The sequence below is a fragment of the Pholis gunnellus genome, assembly GCF_910591455.1.
Source record: "Pholis gunnellus genome assembly, chromosome: 16".
NCBI lineage: Eukaryota > Metazoa > Chordata > Actinopteri > Perciformes > Pholidae > Pholis > Pholis gunnellus.
In genome coordinates this window covers 13,615,743-13,630,952 of record NC_136543.1, presented here as the reverse complement: position 1 = coordinate 13,630,952, position 15,210 = coordinate 13,615,743, and the positions used below count along the sequence as shown (strand labels likewise).

At 42.7% G+C, this 15,210-nt stretch overlaps 2 protein-coding genes across 3 annotated transcripts; both read right to left on the bottom strand.

Moving 5' to 3' along the window:
- Nucleotides 1-1,778: 1,778 nt before the first annotated feature.
- Nucleotides 1,779-9,036, bottom strand: wipf3 (WAS/WASL interacting protein family member 3). 2 transcript variants are annotated; one of them, XM_079175502.1, is made up of 8 exons: nucleotides 8,753-9,036; nucleotides 7,022-7,107; nucleotides 6,078-6,243; nucleotides 5,004-5,165; nucleotides 4,186-4,902; nucleotides 2,923-3,060; nucleotides 2,008-2,112; nucleotides 1,779-1,915 (listed from the first exon to the last, which is right to left on the bottom strand). In XM_079175502.1, exons 2-8 carry the CDS (start codon nucleotides 7,088-7,090, stop codon nucleotides 1,875-1,877), a joined length of 1,398 nt encoding a protein of 465 aa, XP_079031628.1. In that variant the 5' UTR covers nucleotides 7,091-7,107; nucleotides 8,753-9,036; the 3' UTR covers nucleotides 1,779-1,874. The 2 variants fall into 2 exon arrangements, with proteins under 2 accessions (XP_079031628.1, XP_079031629.1); XM_079175503.1 differs by having other exon boundaries at nucleotides 2,008-2,109.
- Nucleotides 9,037-9,883: 847 nt separating this feature from the next.
- LOC306707960 (uncharacterized protein) lies at nucleotides 9,884-12,015 on the bottom strand. The gene is made up of 2 exons (XM_079175627.1): nucleotides 11,729-12,015; nucleotides 9,884-11,245 (listed from the first exon to the last, which is right to left on the bottom strand). The coding sequence occupies exon 2, from the start codon at nucleotides 11,223-11,225 to the stop codon at nucleotides 10,860-10,862; it is 366 nt and encodes a 121-aa protein (XP_079031753.1). The 5' UTR covers nucleotides 11,226-11,245; nucleotides 11,729-12,015; the 3' UTR covers nucleotides 9,884-10,859.
- Nucleotides 12,016-15,210: the final 3,195 nt, after the last annotated feature.

The window sequence follows — 15,210 nt, the reverse complement described above, 5'->3', positions numbered from 1 at the left end:
TTGTGTGTTGTCTTTCATACATGGTTAGTTTAAATTACTTTGAAATGTCGTCAGTTACTGAATACAAATGATATGGCAATTCCTGTCATTAGTAACGTGATCCATTGGATTATCAAAAAAGTGAATCTAATCTGAAATACTGGATTACTTCAAAAACAGGCTTTGGAAATATTGCACCTTACGCAAAAAACGGACGCAGCCACAAACATTTTAGTTTCACAAAAAACAGTTTTTGTCTTTAAACATCTCTGCTTGTGGTTGCAGTGCATGCTGTGGGCAGGCAATGTGAGTAGATACCAGTAGCCACATTTGGCTGTGAAATTCTATTAGTCTATTAGAAAATAAGTAGTGCTATACTTTTTTTCTGTATGAAAATGTGAATTTATGTATTTTAAATTTCCTATCAAGCCGTTAAATGGGTATTTTTATAGGGCAGCAGTGACTTGACATAGCAGGAAAAGCAGGTGTAACAAAGAATATAATCACTCTTGTTTCATATTCTGTTCTTCCAGTAAGCCAGCATACACAGTACTCAGGCCCTGGTGCTGGTAAACCTAAATGGAATGCAGCCAATATCATTATTAGAGACAGCTGTCTGTCACGTGAGAACGACCGTGAGAAAGGTGCATTGCACATGCAGACACAGCAGTGTCAATGCTGAAAGGGTATATTGTTCAGCCCTGTTCAGAAGCAACATACGTGTTCTCTCATTCTTTCACAACTTTAGCCGACTGTGTCTTGAACAGTTCAGTTATCTAACTATGAATAATTCTCTCGACGAGCTACAATCCATGGAATACTTATCTGAAAGGACAAGGTGATATTTCACACACTGGAATCTAGACGGTTCAGTTTCTATAGCCTCACACATTCTGGTGAGGGTTGAGTTTTACGTATTTTACAACCAATGTGATCAATAAAGTCAACCTTCTTAACAAAATACTGTGGTTTATTTGGTGGTCACACCTCGTAATACTGTACACATTGAACCAGCAGGTGTCACTGTCTTCACAGGTGTTAGTATTTGTTAATACAGTGAGAAAGGAAACCTCATTCATTAATTATTTATAACACCTCAGTGTAACTTGAAACTCATCCATACTTCTAAAATGTCAGTATATTCTCTTCAACACTTTTGTAGATGCATTTTAAAAAAAAAAACAATTACACAAACAGGAGCGCACCACTATATGAACCCTCAAGGTTAGCATATCTAAGTGTTCACATTCAGTTTAAGATGAGTTTTACAGTCTGCTAACGGTGGCTACATACAGACGGCCATTGTATACAAGCACTTGAGGAACTACTTGTACAGTAGTTGCTGCTGGACCACAGAGCTTTACTATCTGTGTGTTTCCGAATGTTTCTGAGTTGCACGCAGACTTTGAAAGTGCTACTGTATAAAGGGACGGATCATGACATCAAATCAAAATATGCTATTCTTTGAAATGCTTACAAACTGTGTCAAGTGTCATGTTAAATATAACTGCTGGAAGACACTGTGTGTGTGTGTGTGTGTGTGTGTGAATGTAACTTATGAGTAGGGAGAGCCCTCCTCCTCACACACATTCAAAACATTCCACACTGGAAAAAGTCAGAGGTCACATAGTCAGTATAAGACGGGACCCTGTTTGACACACACACACACACACACACACACACACACAAACAACACATACACACAGAGCCTGCAACCAAATAAGCCATTGACAGTTGTGTTATTGTCATGAGGAGGAGGGTTGAGTCTAACTGCCTGATATGTGTGTGTGTGTGTGTGTGTGTGTGTGTGTGTGTGTGTGTGTGTGTGTGTGTGTGTGTGTGTGTGTGTGCGTGGTGGGGGTGGGGGGGGGTGAAGGACAGGGTGAGGCCTTGACTCATCTGAGGTGTGTCCTAATCCCAGGTGGTTTGGGGTTCACTGTAGGAGAGAGGAAAGAGGAAGATAGACTCAATAGATGATACTGAAGTCATGGGTGAAGAAGAGAAACAGCGAGTGTACTGTGGTGCTACCTCCGTTTTCTTTGCTGGGGTAGATCCGAGGAAAAGGCTTGAATTCATCGGGAGGGGGGAAGTCCTCTACGGGGTGGAACTGGAACTTGGATTCAAAATCATCTGCTAAATATACAGTAAAGATACAATCAAAGGCTGCCATGTTGTCCTCATTTTCAAATAGAAGGTTATCCAAACTCGACCTCCCTAATGTGCCTCTTCAAAAATAAACTCCTCACCTTTTCATCCAAAAACAACCTTTGTCTAGTCTCCTTCCCTCTACAGCACTTTGACCCTGAGAGTTATACTTTTCATCAATACAATCAAATTACATTGCTCCTATGAGCAAATCAGTATAAAACAACATAATGGTATATCACAAATCGGCACGAAAACAATAGAGTGAAAACTTTATTTCATCTTTTCAAGGTACTTGTACTTTCTACTGCTCAGTGCGTGTGAAAGGTATTCTTAACCTGCCGTTACTTTAAAAACAGCAGTCCATATTGTCCACATGCAGGAGTGTCTCTCATCATCAATAGGAGAAATCACTTAATCCTAAAATAAATATAGACATCATGTTAATAATACTAATAAGATAACATCATGTTCATAATCCAGCGCCTCATTATTTGCCTAAAATGAGACTAAATGCACAATAGACAAAGATGAAATAGAGCATTATTATTATAATTCCAATGTTCTGTAGATATCGCAATAATATCTTTGCTGTGAATTCTTTTGGCCACTATAATCGTGCGGGGAAAATCTGATGTTGTGATAGCCCAAATTCTAATGAATTAAATAAATAAAATGTAATAAAAGGACATTATTGTACTTTTACTATTACATCAAGCCACTCTGGACAAGAACATCCACTAAAAGGCCTCTAAAATGTAAGACAAACACAGTTATATAACCGTAAGACACACTCACCCAGGCTGTGCAGGTGTCCATTCCTGAGACTAAATGGAGGCAGGGGAGGTGGTGGTGGGGGGGGAGGAATGCGGAAGGACAGCTCCGTAGAGGGGGAACGTGCAGGGGGAGCTGGGGGAGGAGCCAGCCGACCCACACCTGTTACCATGGGTGACAACATCAGAGGAGTCAGAGGGGTGTCAGACATCAGTAAAATGCACATCATGAAAAATACATCCAAATCCAATGTGCTCTTTTATGATAACTGAGACAGCAAGATCATATTCTCACACTGTCTCTCTGAAACAAATAAGCATTGACTTGTTAATGCCGCTGACACAACACTGTCGGCTTTAATAACTAGCTGCAACAGCTGCCACGGTTTACAACCTTGTTTGGAAGTTTCATACAAGTTTCTGACACCACGAACAGAAATATGTCTACTGGTATTTCCCCCCCTATAAACATGTTGTTGAATGAGATGTTGTAAAATGTACAAATGCATTGTGAATTCATATTTGTGGTTTGTATTACATGATAGCCACAGATTTCAAACAATATTAGATACATATTTTGTATATGTTACTTCTGTATTTTATATGTACATTTTATTTTGTATGGGTTGTTGCTGCTTGCTTTGGATGAAACTTTGTTGTATTTTCGTTGAATTGAAAAGAAAAATCCCACAACTCCTCTGCAAACTGGAATTCCAGGGTTAAGTCATCTCCAGACGATGTGTTATCTATTTTATAGCAGTGGTTTCCAACCTGTTTTGGCTTGTGACCCTATAAAAGACAGTTACGTCTACTTAAACCTCTCTTGAGGTTACATATGTCCATGAGTTGTAAACAGTTCTACCTTTTCAGAAAAGATATTTGATAAAAGTAAAAAACAAAAATGAATTATCCAATTCTTTCCTCCTATAATGAAAATCATCTTCCAACGCCTAAGATCTAACTTATGCCACTCCTGTGGAGTTCCCCTAAACCTACTGTTTTAGGGTGCCTTCCTATCTAACTTGTAAATGACATGGAAACATCTCTTGTAGATCTAATATATTTGTTTGTGCCTATTTACATCATCAGTTTATTAGGTTGGCTCCATCCTACGGGCCATTCTTAACCTCTTGTATCCGTGTTTGAACATGTGAAAATCATCTCAATAACCACTGCCTTGGAAAGCTCACTTCAAACAAATATGCCGGCAGGTTATTTTTTTCATCTGCCTCTTCAGAAAGATCATGGGCGAGAAAAAAGACAATTCCTCATCTTGGTGTGCTCCTACCTGCACTTCTGGGCACAGCAGGCGGACGTCGGGTCGGAGCGTTGCAGGGGTACGAGGGAGGCAGAGAGCGCATGGCTGGGGAGGGCACTGCTGCCACCTTGGGCGGGGGAGGGGGGAGCGTGGACGGGCAGCTGGGGCTGAAAGAAGCTGGTAGAGGGGGAGCGGGAGGTGGGGGAGGAGGTCCCAGTGGGCTGTCCCGCAGGATGGTGAACCTAGAAGGTTCAGAGTGGACTGGGGAGGGGGGCAGAGGGTAGAAACAACCGGAGGAGCGGTCTCCTGGAACAGCAGAGGGAGGCTGGAAAGGTGGAGGAGGCGGAGGCGGAGGAGTAGAGGGCTGGGAGATGATGGTGTGGTAGGAGTGCTGGATGGGGAGCCAGGTGGGCTTGGTGATTTGGGTCGGGGGTGGAGGAGGAGGGCAGGAGGGCAGAGGCGGAGGCCTGTTGGCCGGCCGCTCCTGGAAGGCCTGGGGTGGGGGAGGCGGGGGAGGAGCAGAGGGCGGGGCGGGCGGAGGCGGTGGGGGAGAGGAAGCGGGGAAAGAAGGTGGGTGCTTGCCGCTGTGAGAGGGGGAGGAAGGTGCCGAGGCCGAGGGCGCGAGCGGACGGTGGACGGAGCCTCGGAGCTCCGCCGTCCTGTGAGGCTCGGAGACGCTGCCCGTGTCTGCTGGCATGGGGGGGTTCCACAGAGGCTTCACGGAGGCCGAGGAGCTCGATCGGGACACTTTGACAAACACACACATACAAAAAGAGGATTCATTTGAGCGGTCAATAAAGTATATAATAATATTTAGATTTAGTCAGAGCAAGACATTTTGCGCCCACCTGGGGTCTTGCTTGCTGGGTCTCTTTGTCCTATGGGCCTGAGAGTGGGGAACCCTCCAGCAAACAGCCCACCCAGTGAGGGTCCCATGGGTGCCGTCCCTCCTGATGAGCCCTGGGAAGCAGAAACACTGCTGGATACATCTCCAGTGCTAGCCTTGGGCTCTGGAGAACAACACAAGTACACATACATTACTAATGATTAATGACAATGACTTCACTGTCCTTTGGGTGTCTTTTAATCATTATATATTTATCACATTATTGCAAAGAGTTATTGTTTTACAAGACTTTATGTGCTCTGCAGGTGTTATAGTCGTGAGAATTGTGTTGAAGTCGCAATAGTTCAGGCACGAACATGAGTATATTTTGCACCACCCAAATAAACTGATCTCCCTGCGGGCCAACAAAACAGAGCAGTCTGTTTTAACTGGCCTGGCTCCAAGATCCAGCATCTTCATCATATGCATTACCAGAATGGCAAACAAGTATAAAGTAAATGTTTCTGATGGAATTTTCACCCATTACTCAGATTTAATGTTACATTTAATGATCTTTGCATCAAACGTTTTCAGAAAAGTTGTCTTGCAAACAGGCGAAACATGCAGTTGAATGCACACAGACTAGACAATACTGAAGGCTACATAAACAGCACATACATAAACATTATTGTATAAATATTGTTGTATACTGTAGATACAATGCATGTGTTTGCCACTGTATATACACTGTAGCAGTTTCCCATTCTGCCTCCATCTTTATCTGCTGTAGGACATTCCTTCCTGAAGAGTCCACTTGGTGTGTGTCTATTCTTAAATATAGGTCAAAGAGAAACAACATGCTCCCAATGGTACTGCATTAAATACGACCTGCACCACTCCTGTTTTTACCCGTATACACTATATCACACCACATTACCTTAACACACAAACATACACCATTAAATCCTCTTCCTCTGAGCTCCACATCGAGAATTACTAGAAGTTGGTGACACCAGATGCATGTGAGTATCGTTTAGTGTCTTAACTGAGAGCGTCTGTGTGCATGTTTGTAGCGCGGTAACGTTGTTGCTCTTACTATCGACGGCGGGGGCACTGCGGTCGTTGACCTGTGTGACTTTCTTGAGCCGGGCTCCTTTCTGGATGTCGGCCAACAGGGCATTCCTTCCTCCTCCTCCTCCTCCTCCTCCTCCTCCTCCTCCTCCTCCTCCACCAGACTGGAGCTTAAGAGGCTCCGACGGACACTGTCACACAGAGACAAAAAAAAGAGCTTTTATGTAACATAAAAGTGTTTTGCCCAATATGTGTTCTGTCTTACAGTAAGGGTCCACTTCAGGATACTATTGTTGTACAGACTGTTTTGATAATCAATTCATAATTGATGGCACTCATAAAGAAAACAAACATTCGTAAGCTCCATGTGGTGATTCTCTATTGACAGGCGATCAGACAAAGCAAGATATTTGAAGACGACACCTTGGACTATTTTTTTCATTTATTTTCTTAAAGCTTTGACTATTTTCCAACAAATTATTAACGTTGAATCCCCCCCAAAAAAATCGACAGAGAAACTGGAGAAAAAATAATAAATACTTGCACCTACTAAGTGTATTTTCAAGAGTTCTAAGTTGTACTTGATGTGATCTTTTTACAGAACAGAAGTGGGGGAGAACAACTGTGTGGCGTCAACACCGTCTTCTAAACTTCACCTCAACTCCTCTGATAAAAAAAAGATAAAGAAAGAAAGAAGATGCAGTGGAAGCATTCAGCATATTGACGTGTCCTGCAGTGTGGCCTTGTTTGCTGGCAGTGGCGACTCATTTGACATGAGGACACTGAACGCCTGCTGTGGAAACCTAACACTCTCCTGCTACTGAGAGTCTGCTGTCTGCCCTACTGTGTGTGTGTATTACCTTAATCAATAATGTAAATAACCTACAGGTGATGGTTGATGGTCAGTGAGAAGGACACAAGTGAGTGTTTGCAATTGCATGAGAGAATGTTAGAGAGAGACGGTCTTACCGGTGGCAGGGCAGCGCTGGGCGGCGGTGGAGGAGGGGGAGCCAGGGGAGGCGGTGGGGGGACTGGCATGATGAGGCCTCAGATACCTGCAGAAGACAATGCACATGCACCCTATGACTGAAAACAAGACGCCATCCTATATTTCAGAAGCTGCCACTGTGTAAAGGGGCACACTCGATGACCTCCTGCCCTCTTCCCTGAACAGGAAGAGCTTTCACCAGCGTAGAGCGCAAAACAGGAAACAGCGAGCGCTCCATCCTCTCTAGAGAAATCTGACACATCCTCCCCCCCCCCGACCCTGTCCTCCTGCTCTTCCCACAATGCCAATGCGGCAGGACTTGGGAGAGGAACAATGGAGAGTGTTGTGTGAAAAGTAATGGACCCCTAGCCTACAGTCACTCAGTGGCCGAAGGCCTTCACTGCAGTAAGTGAATGGAAAACACATTGAGGGAACTCCACAGGAAACAGGCGTGCACACTCATTGTTCTCCTCCTCCTCCCCCCAGTAGTGTTTTACTGAACATGTAACAGGGTGTCTTGTGGCTCATCAAGAGCAACTGGTTCAGTAATCGAAGTGTGATAAGCACCGGTGGCCAAACAGCAACTGTCTAGGAACAGTTTCTGTCCCAGATTATGCCACCGTCTTTCAATCTCCACATGCTGTTGGCAACTCAGCGAAATTATCCACAGCGACAGTCACTGAGATCTCCACACTTTTCTGACATCGCAAATTCTTGACGAGCTGTCTTGCATGTCTCTGAAAGACTGAAAACACAGCGAGGTCTGTGCGCGTTCGGTTCTCTGTGGAATTTGCACATGCTCCTCCTGAGCAATTTAACAAAACACAGAACAGAACCTGTTTGTTTTGGTTGAACCTCTATGTATCTGTTCCTCTGTGTGCGTGCACAAGTCATGCCTCCCGTCTATGCAACTGGCAGACTGTCCTCCGTTGCTATTTCTATCTTCATATCTGTGTCAAGCAGCCTCTGTGACTCTGCTATAGGTCTTTAAAGGGGGCAAAGCTGGACGCGGGTCAGCTGAGCCCTATTGGAACACGTGGGACACTGAGTGGAAATGCTCCACTTTTCTTTGACCTCTAGGACGTCTTGTTCTTCTTGCTGTCTTCAAAAAGCAAGAAAGATCTGATGACACACACACAAGCGGCTGGAAGTGGCAGCTGCTGCAACCTTATAGCAATTTCTATACTTTTTTATGTGAATGACATGCAGAAGAATTGAGGGCATGGAGCACCAGCTGAGGCTGTCCTGACTTGACTTGAGGATGAAACAGTAATCATTATTGTATGAATGGGTTCATTGGGTCAATGGGTTTTCATGTCTATGTCTGTGATTGATGTGTTGACGGTAGCCTACTTTTTATGTTGCAATTCTAAATAAATACATTTTATTTCTATTTTTTTAGTTTTATAACAGGTTGGATGTGCATTGACCCCCACGCACGAATAACAACACGTTGTAGGATAACACATTTGTTTTGTTTTTAAACGTAAATATTCCTTATTTTGTCACTTCCATGCAACAAGAGTCTCAAACCTATCCACTAAAATGACCCTTTGGGTAGACAGTAATAAGACAACAAGGTGCTTGAATAAACAGTTCTTATAGAAAGCCTTGTCGCTCCCTTAAAATAACACATTCGATTTTGCAGAATTAAGAATTACCACCTGTCACATACAACTGTGCATTCATAACAGACAGCAGCGTGGTCTTACCTTCACGAAATATCCGAAATCCACCTGTTAGCGGAGAGAGCTTCAGTGAGAGAGACCACAGCACACTGGCCTCATAGTGCGCTCTCCGCGGCGTTATTTATAGTCGAATGAGGACAACACGTATCCGGCGTTTGGGCTGACCACAACTAAAAATTCCCAAAACTTTTCATCTTATTTCACGTTGGTGCCCATTGAGTAGTGAAAAAAGAACGAGATAGCGGTCGCGCACAACGGTTTCTATCTGGCTCTGGCTGTTTATTCCCTTGTGAGCGCCCTGCAGGAGGCGAACAGTGCAAGGCCACACCTTACCGCCCCACACTCAACACGGGACCAATGAGAGAGGGGGGGGGGTCGCCTCATTTGACTTCATGCAGTTGCCAAGAAACTTCCCTTCACCTTGAACTACACCAGTGTGACATAGAATCAACTGTGTGAATAGGCATGATAACCGGCTCGGACTGAGAGGTGAGGAGGTCTGCAACCATGACTTTTCTGAACTCGATGGACTTTTTTTCAACTCCGAATATTTTGGTTCCACTCAACTCTATTTTTCGACTATTGCACATTTTCGCCCCCTTGTGTTGCAAATATGACACTACAAGCCATCCAAGTTCAAAGGTGTGCATTTAATATCAAATAATCTGTTTCACTTAACGAGCTGATAATTAGATATCAATTACTTACATCTGACAACCATGAAGTGATTTTAAATGACGCATCAGTCATAACACTTCTACATCAACACACACACACGCACCTCGAACCTCAACAGTGACCAAGGAATGCAGTGATACAGGCGTGCTCCTCCCTTTTAAGTGGCAGAACATTATAACTTAAGCCTGAGTTTGACACTGCAGACACGTCTTATACATGGCCTTCATTCCTTGTACTTGCCTTTTTCAGACAATGTGATCATCACATATTTCCTCTTCCAGAAAATCGATGATAAGAAGTGAAGTGCACCTATTCTTGTTCATGAGAACAAAGAGCTACTCTTTCTTCTATCCGTGTCTATTTTTAGACACAGAGGGACTGTCCCAAGAGGGACAACACTAAGTTAACGTTGCACTGTCCAAGTTGAGCCACTGGATACGATAATAAAGCACATGCACATACACACATTCATGCAGTTATCCGATTTATTTCTCATATTTTGCCTTCATTTAAGTATTCACAGGTGGTCCCAAATACAGTAGTCCTGCAAAGCAAACTACATCTGGATCCTACTTCTTTGGCTCCATGGCCATAGCTCATTCCACTGGATATCACAACATAATAGCTTCTTACTTCAGCTGGACCCCATTATGTCATAAAACATGCTCGATTTCATCCTTCATTCAAAGTATTTTATGCATCGTGCTGGCAAGTGCATCTGACTAAAAGCTGTTCACAAGCATCATTTGATTTCTTCCGCTAACTGATTTCTTTTCACACACAATTATGAAATCCTTTTACACCTTCATAAACATCCTTCTAACCCTTTAGAATCAAAAATTGTTTTAGTATAAGGAGCATTATACTTATCCTTCATTATCAAACATATATTATTATAATTATAGAAATAATGTAAACATCAACAACAATATTTTCCAGGAGCATATCACACAGAAAATTGCATTCGAGGTTTGTGTTTTCTTAAAAAGGTTGTGGGTAATTTTAAGAGTTGTCCATTGATGACACAGTACGTGACAGAAACAAGGACACTGTAAGACATTAACACAGGCTCTTAAGTGTTTACAGCAATAATAATGTATATCTTCTTTTGAGCTGTGATTATGGGATATTGTTGGCAAAATGGTTCAGTAACCACACTAAAGAACAAATATAATTCATTTCAGGTCATTTATCATTGTTTCTGTGGCCTTCTGGCAAAAGCCTCAACAAAAATGTCCAAATTTCCAATATTTCATGTACCACATAACCTCATTCTTGCAGTATTGTGCTAACAGTTGAATGCTCCTTGTCATCTTCATCATCACCAACATACAGCAGACCTCTTGGTATGCCTCAAAAAAAACGAAGCATCTTCATGACCTCAAAGCCCTCTCCTTTTCTTCAAGCATATTTCAAAACAAAGCAGTCTTTGATCATATACTCCTCCTCACTGTCACCGCATGTCCTCCTTCCCTGATGCCGCATTCTCTGTCTCATTGTCTTGTACAGGAAGGCTTGAGCGCACCCTCCGCTTCTCCTTGAAGCGGCCCGAACGTGACACCTTCATGTTCCTGCGACACGTCTGCTCGTTGAAGACAGACTCCAGGTGGGAGTCGTCATAGGTGTCATCACGGAGGATGCTGGAGCCCTTGTTGGACTCTTGTTGAGACTGGTCGCCGCTGGTCTTGGAGGCTGCCTCAGCGGGTTGTGCAAAAGGGTCGAAGTCAACGTCAAAGGTGTGGGATGAACTCGTGTCCTTGGAGCCTCCGCTCTTCTTCTTTGGCAGGAAAGCCTTCCACCATGGGGCCCTTTCGGTCATCTTTGACTAGAGGGAGGGCGCTAGAACAGGAAACACATACCGTCAGTAATTCAGCTGAGATCTTCTCCTCTGCATCAGCATTATTTTATTAAGTCATGAGATCTCATCTGTGAGGCCTTCATGTTCTGAACTCTCATTTCTAGTAAAACATCAAATGATCCCTTTAAAAATGGTGTCTGCAATATTTTCTTTGATTTCATAAAATATCGCACTGACACATTATTGTCCTAACATTCGTCAGGCTCCACATCTTCATCCTCACCCTCACCACAAATCCTATTTTCTGTTTGAATATCATGATTTTAAAATGGAATGCGATTTGATTTCACCTCGAGCAGCGATTTTCCACTAGTAAGCCAACTTCTTACCAGCTAATCCTGAGAATAACCAGTGTTACTTACTTTGTAAAACTGGTTTAATGAGTCGTGAGAACAGAGGTGCAAACCCAAAGCCGTGAATCACAGGTGAACAATGCGCTAAACAAAGCTCTCATGAACTCTTACCTGAGCTACTGTAGTGGAGTGGAGTGCGTGGACACTCAAAACGACCAGCAGCAAAGTGTAAGTGTCACACTTTTGATTGTTCCGAGGTGTAAATCCACAAAACAAGTCGGTGTCTTCTTCTTCAGTGGTGGAGCACTAGTGTGACAGCAGTCCTTCAAGAGACCGTAGCAGCAGTATCCATATTACGCACGAGACCGGTGTGCTGCCTCCTTGCATCTCCCACTTCCAAATTATTGAATTTTTCTCCGGTTCCTCTCGTCGAATACCTCTACTGTTCTTATGCAATTCTTATGAACATTACAAATGAATTGACACTTTTATAAGGAGCGGCTTTCTTACACTGAACCAGCAGGTTTCCGCCTCCGAAACTCTCCTCTCCGAGCACCTGTCCTCACTCCTGATTGGATGAACTCTCAGGGTCTGTCACGTGAGCTCTCTTGCTCAGGTGAGCGTACTATGATGGTAGGCGGGGCTTGTGGTTGCGTGGCAACATACCCCATGGGAGCTTGCGCCTCTTCAGTGACAGATTAAAAAAAAGGGCCCTTTGTTTCACCTGTACCCAACCCAAGCCAGAGAGCCAAATTATGCTCCAATTTTGGACGCCCAGTTATTTAGGCCGACAATGACTTGTACGTTGTTATGCAAAGAATGCAATGACATGGTTTATTTAATGACATGGTATTAAAAGCCACCGATTAAAACAGGCTGCAGACTAGTAGGCAGTACGGTTAGGCTACAAGGTTTTACTTGAGACCCTGTGCGGACATGACCAGAGGGGGGGTGCGACCGGAAGAAGTCAGGAGACTCCTGAAATAACTTTGCTGCACCAGACGTGCAATTGTTGCTGTTGTAAATTCACATTAAGTAAATGGAAGCAGTTTGGTTCTGGCGCCGGTTTCACCTGCCGGGCTACTTGTCACGTGTGACTCTACCGGATGTTTCTGCTTCTTTCAAGTCCATCTCTGCATGGAGTCAGTTTCATGTAGTTTTTAGTCTGAATGACATATTACCAGGACATTCCCAGTTATCACGGCTTTAACATATGCTGCATCATCTACAGCCCAGTATTTATAGAGTAATCCAGAAAATACAGATGGTATATGTTTAAAAGAAGACAACACTCAGTTGTGAGGAGGCCTATGATTTATTAATAACTAAGAAACAATTATAAAATGTTAAACAGGGTTTGTATTACCCTTATGGGGTATCATTGCCTACAAAATGAACTGTTGAAAAATAATTTACATATGTTTAATGTAACCTTTGGGTTGCCAGGTTGAGAAAAAATACATCTACTCACCTGTTTACTAATTTGTGTATCTTATTCGTCCATACACGGGACATGAGTCTCTCACTCTCTAATAAGCTGTAATATCTACAGTCATTTTATAATACGTTAATAAATGGTCATTATAATAATGGAAGTGGTGGAAAGTAGTAGTATTAAGCTCCACCTGGACCAGCTACAAGAATAAAGAGCCATTCATCAATATCAATACAATAATATATATGGGCCTTTTTGTTTGCTTTATTTATATGTATGGATCATGCATTTGCAATGCATGATTTTTAGTTCTAACAAAGTATTTGTGCATTCTTCTACTTTTACTTTAGTAAAGGATCCGAATACTTCTTCCACCACAAGTTATATGTAAATGGTTATAGGTCCACATGCCCTGCAGCTCATCTTGATGGTCTAAAGCTATCAAGACAAAGCATGTCATGCAAAGCCAAATTCTTTTTTTTTCTCAACATGGCGTTAAGTAGTAGTGGCTTATAAGTGATGCAAGTTATACATTTGTCCACAGCCTCATTAACATAAAACATAAAATATAAACCCAACACGGACATTATGTGAAACTGCAAAATCTCAGTAATACAAACCTCCTTGAAATAAGAACATTCTCAAGGTGCACATCCTTAAAACACAATCACATGTTTACAACATACAGTTCATGTGTGCACAAACGTTTAAGCAGTCACCACTTCTAAATCCACTGATTGACAATCAGAGCTTTGTAGAGAATGTGGGACATATTGTGCATTATTGTCATTAGGTTTAAAATGCATCACAAAAGGGACAATCTAAATCTCAACTATCTATTGTGTTAAAGCCAAGTTTCGAAAGTGTCAGCTGAGGACAGGACGTTCGGCTGTTCTGTCTCAGTGTGCCTTTGGATTATCAAATAGTTTCTGTGAAGACACGGCCTGATTCTGAGAAAAAGACAGAAGAGAGGGGGGAGGAATCAGGTAATGCCTTTTGTCTTCCTCCTCCAAAGTTTAGAGTGAAAGTTGTTGTAGCAACAGGAATGTGAGTTTCTCTCTCTCTCTTTCTCTCCTTCAGCAACCGATGACCTGCATACCTGAGGGACTCCCTCTCCTCACGTCTCCCATCCCAGTCGAAACTCCGGGGAGTCATTTCCTCTCCCCACCCACCACACACAGAATGCTGTCCTTCATTGTACTTGATCCTACACACAGGTAAGCATGAGTGCAATGGATAAATAAACACATGAATACACACACAATGCAGATCCAGATGACCCTTCAGATTAACGTTCCAGTGCTGCAACTAATGATTACTTTCATTGTGAGTTAATCGGTTGTATGTCTTATGATAACTTTATTAAGTGCTTGATACGTGAAATATCAGAAAATTGGCCCATCACATTTTTTCCGGGGCAAAGATGAGGACTAGTTTTGTCAAGCCAACCCCAAAGATATTCAATTTCATTAGAAAAAAAAGAAACAGAGCCTCACATTTAGAAGCTGGAATCGGTTCATCTTTGCCGCGTTTGACATTTTTTACCAGATGAATTACTTAAAATAATCGATGAATCATTCCGACACGTGCTGCTGTCCTCCTCACCCACAGCCCGCATGGAGATAACTTCTTCTGGTCTAAACAGCATCACAATCACAGGATGTGATCTTTTCACATCACCTCTCAGTTTTACTCTGCCTCCGGCCCAAATCTGCCAATCTGCTTTCCTCTCCACAAACCACAGTTAGTCTCTCTGAAAGTTGATCATTAACTTCGAAAACATTCATGCAGAGACGTATGTCTCATTGAACATGTACCAGTTTTGACTGAGGGGTTTCCTCAGGGTGAAATCAGAGCATTTGCCAATTGAGACTGAGAGGCATGTGTAGAATGTGTGTCGAAAACGAAGTGATGTTGTAGAGAGTTAATCAGGGATTGCATAAGGGGATACTCTCCACCTGTATCTGTTTCTGTCTCAGCGATAGTTGACTTTATTCCATCGCAAACTTCTGAACTGAACTTCTGGAGTCAATAACAATCACGTTTGGACTGTCAAGTGTAAAAAAACATAAATTATGTTCCTATTTATCGCAGATACATGAAGTAAAATTGTCATTTTTATTCATTGTTAGTAGCTGGAATTTAATTATTATCAGCATGCAAAAATTATTTCTAAATCTCAAAAAGGCATAATAAACACAAAGGGACTCAGTTAACC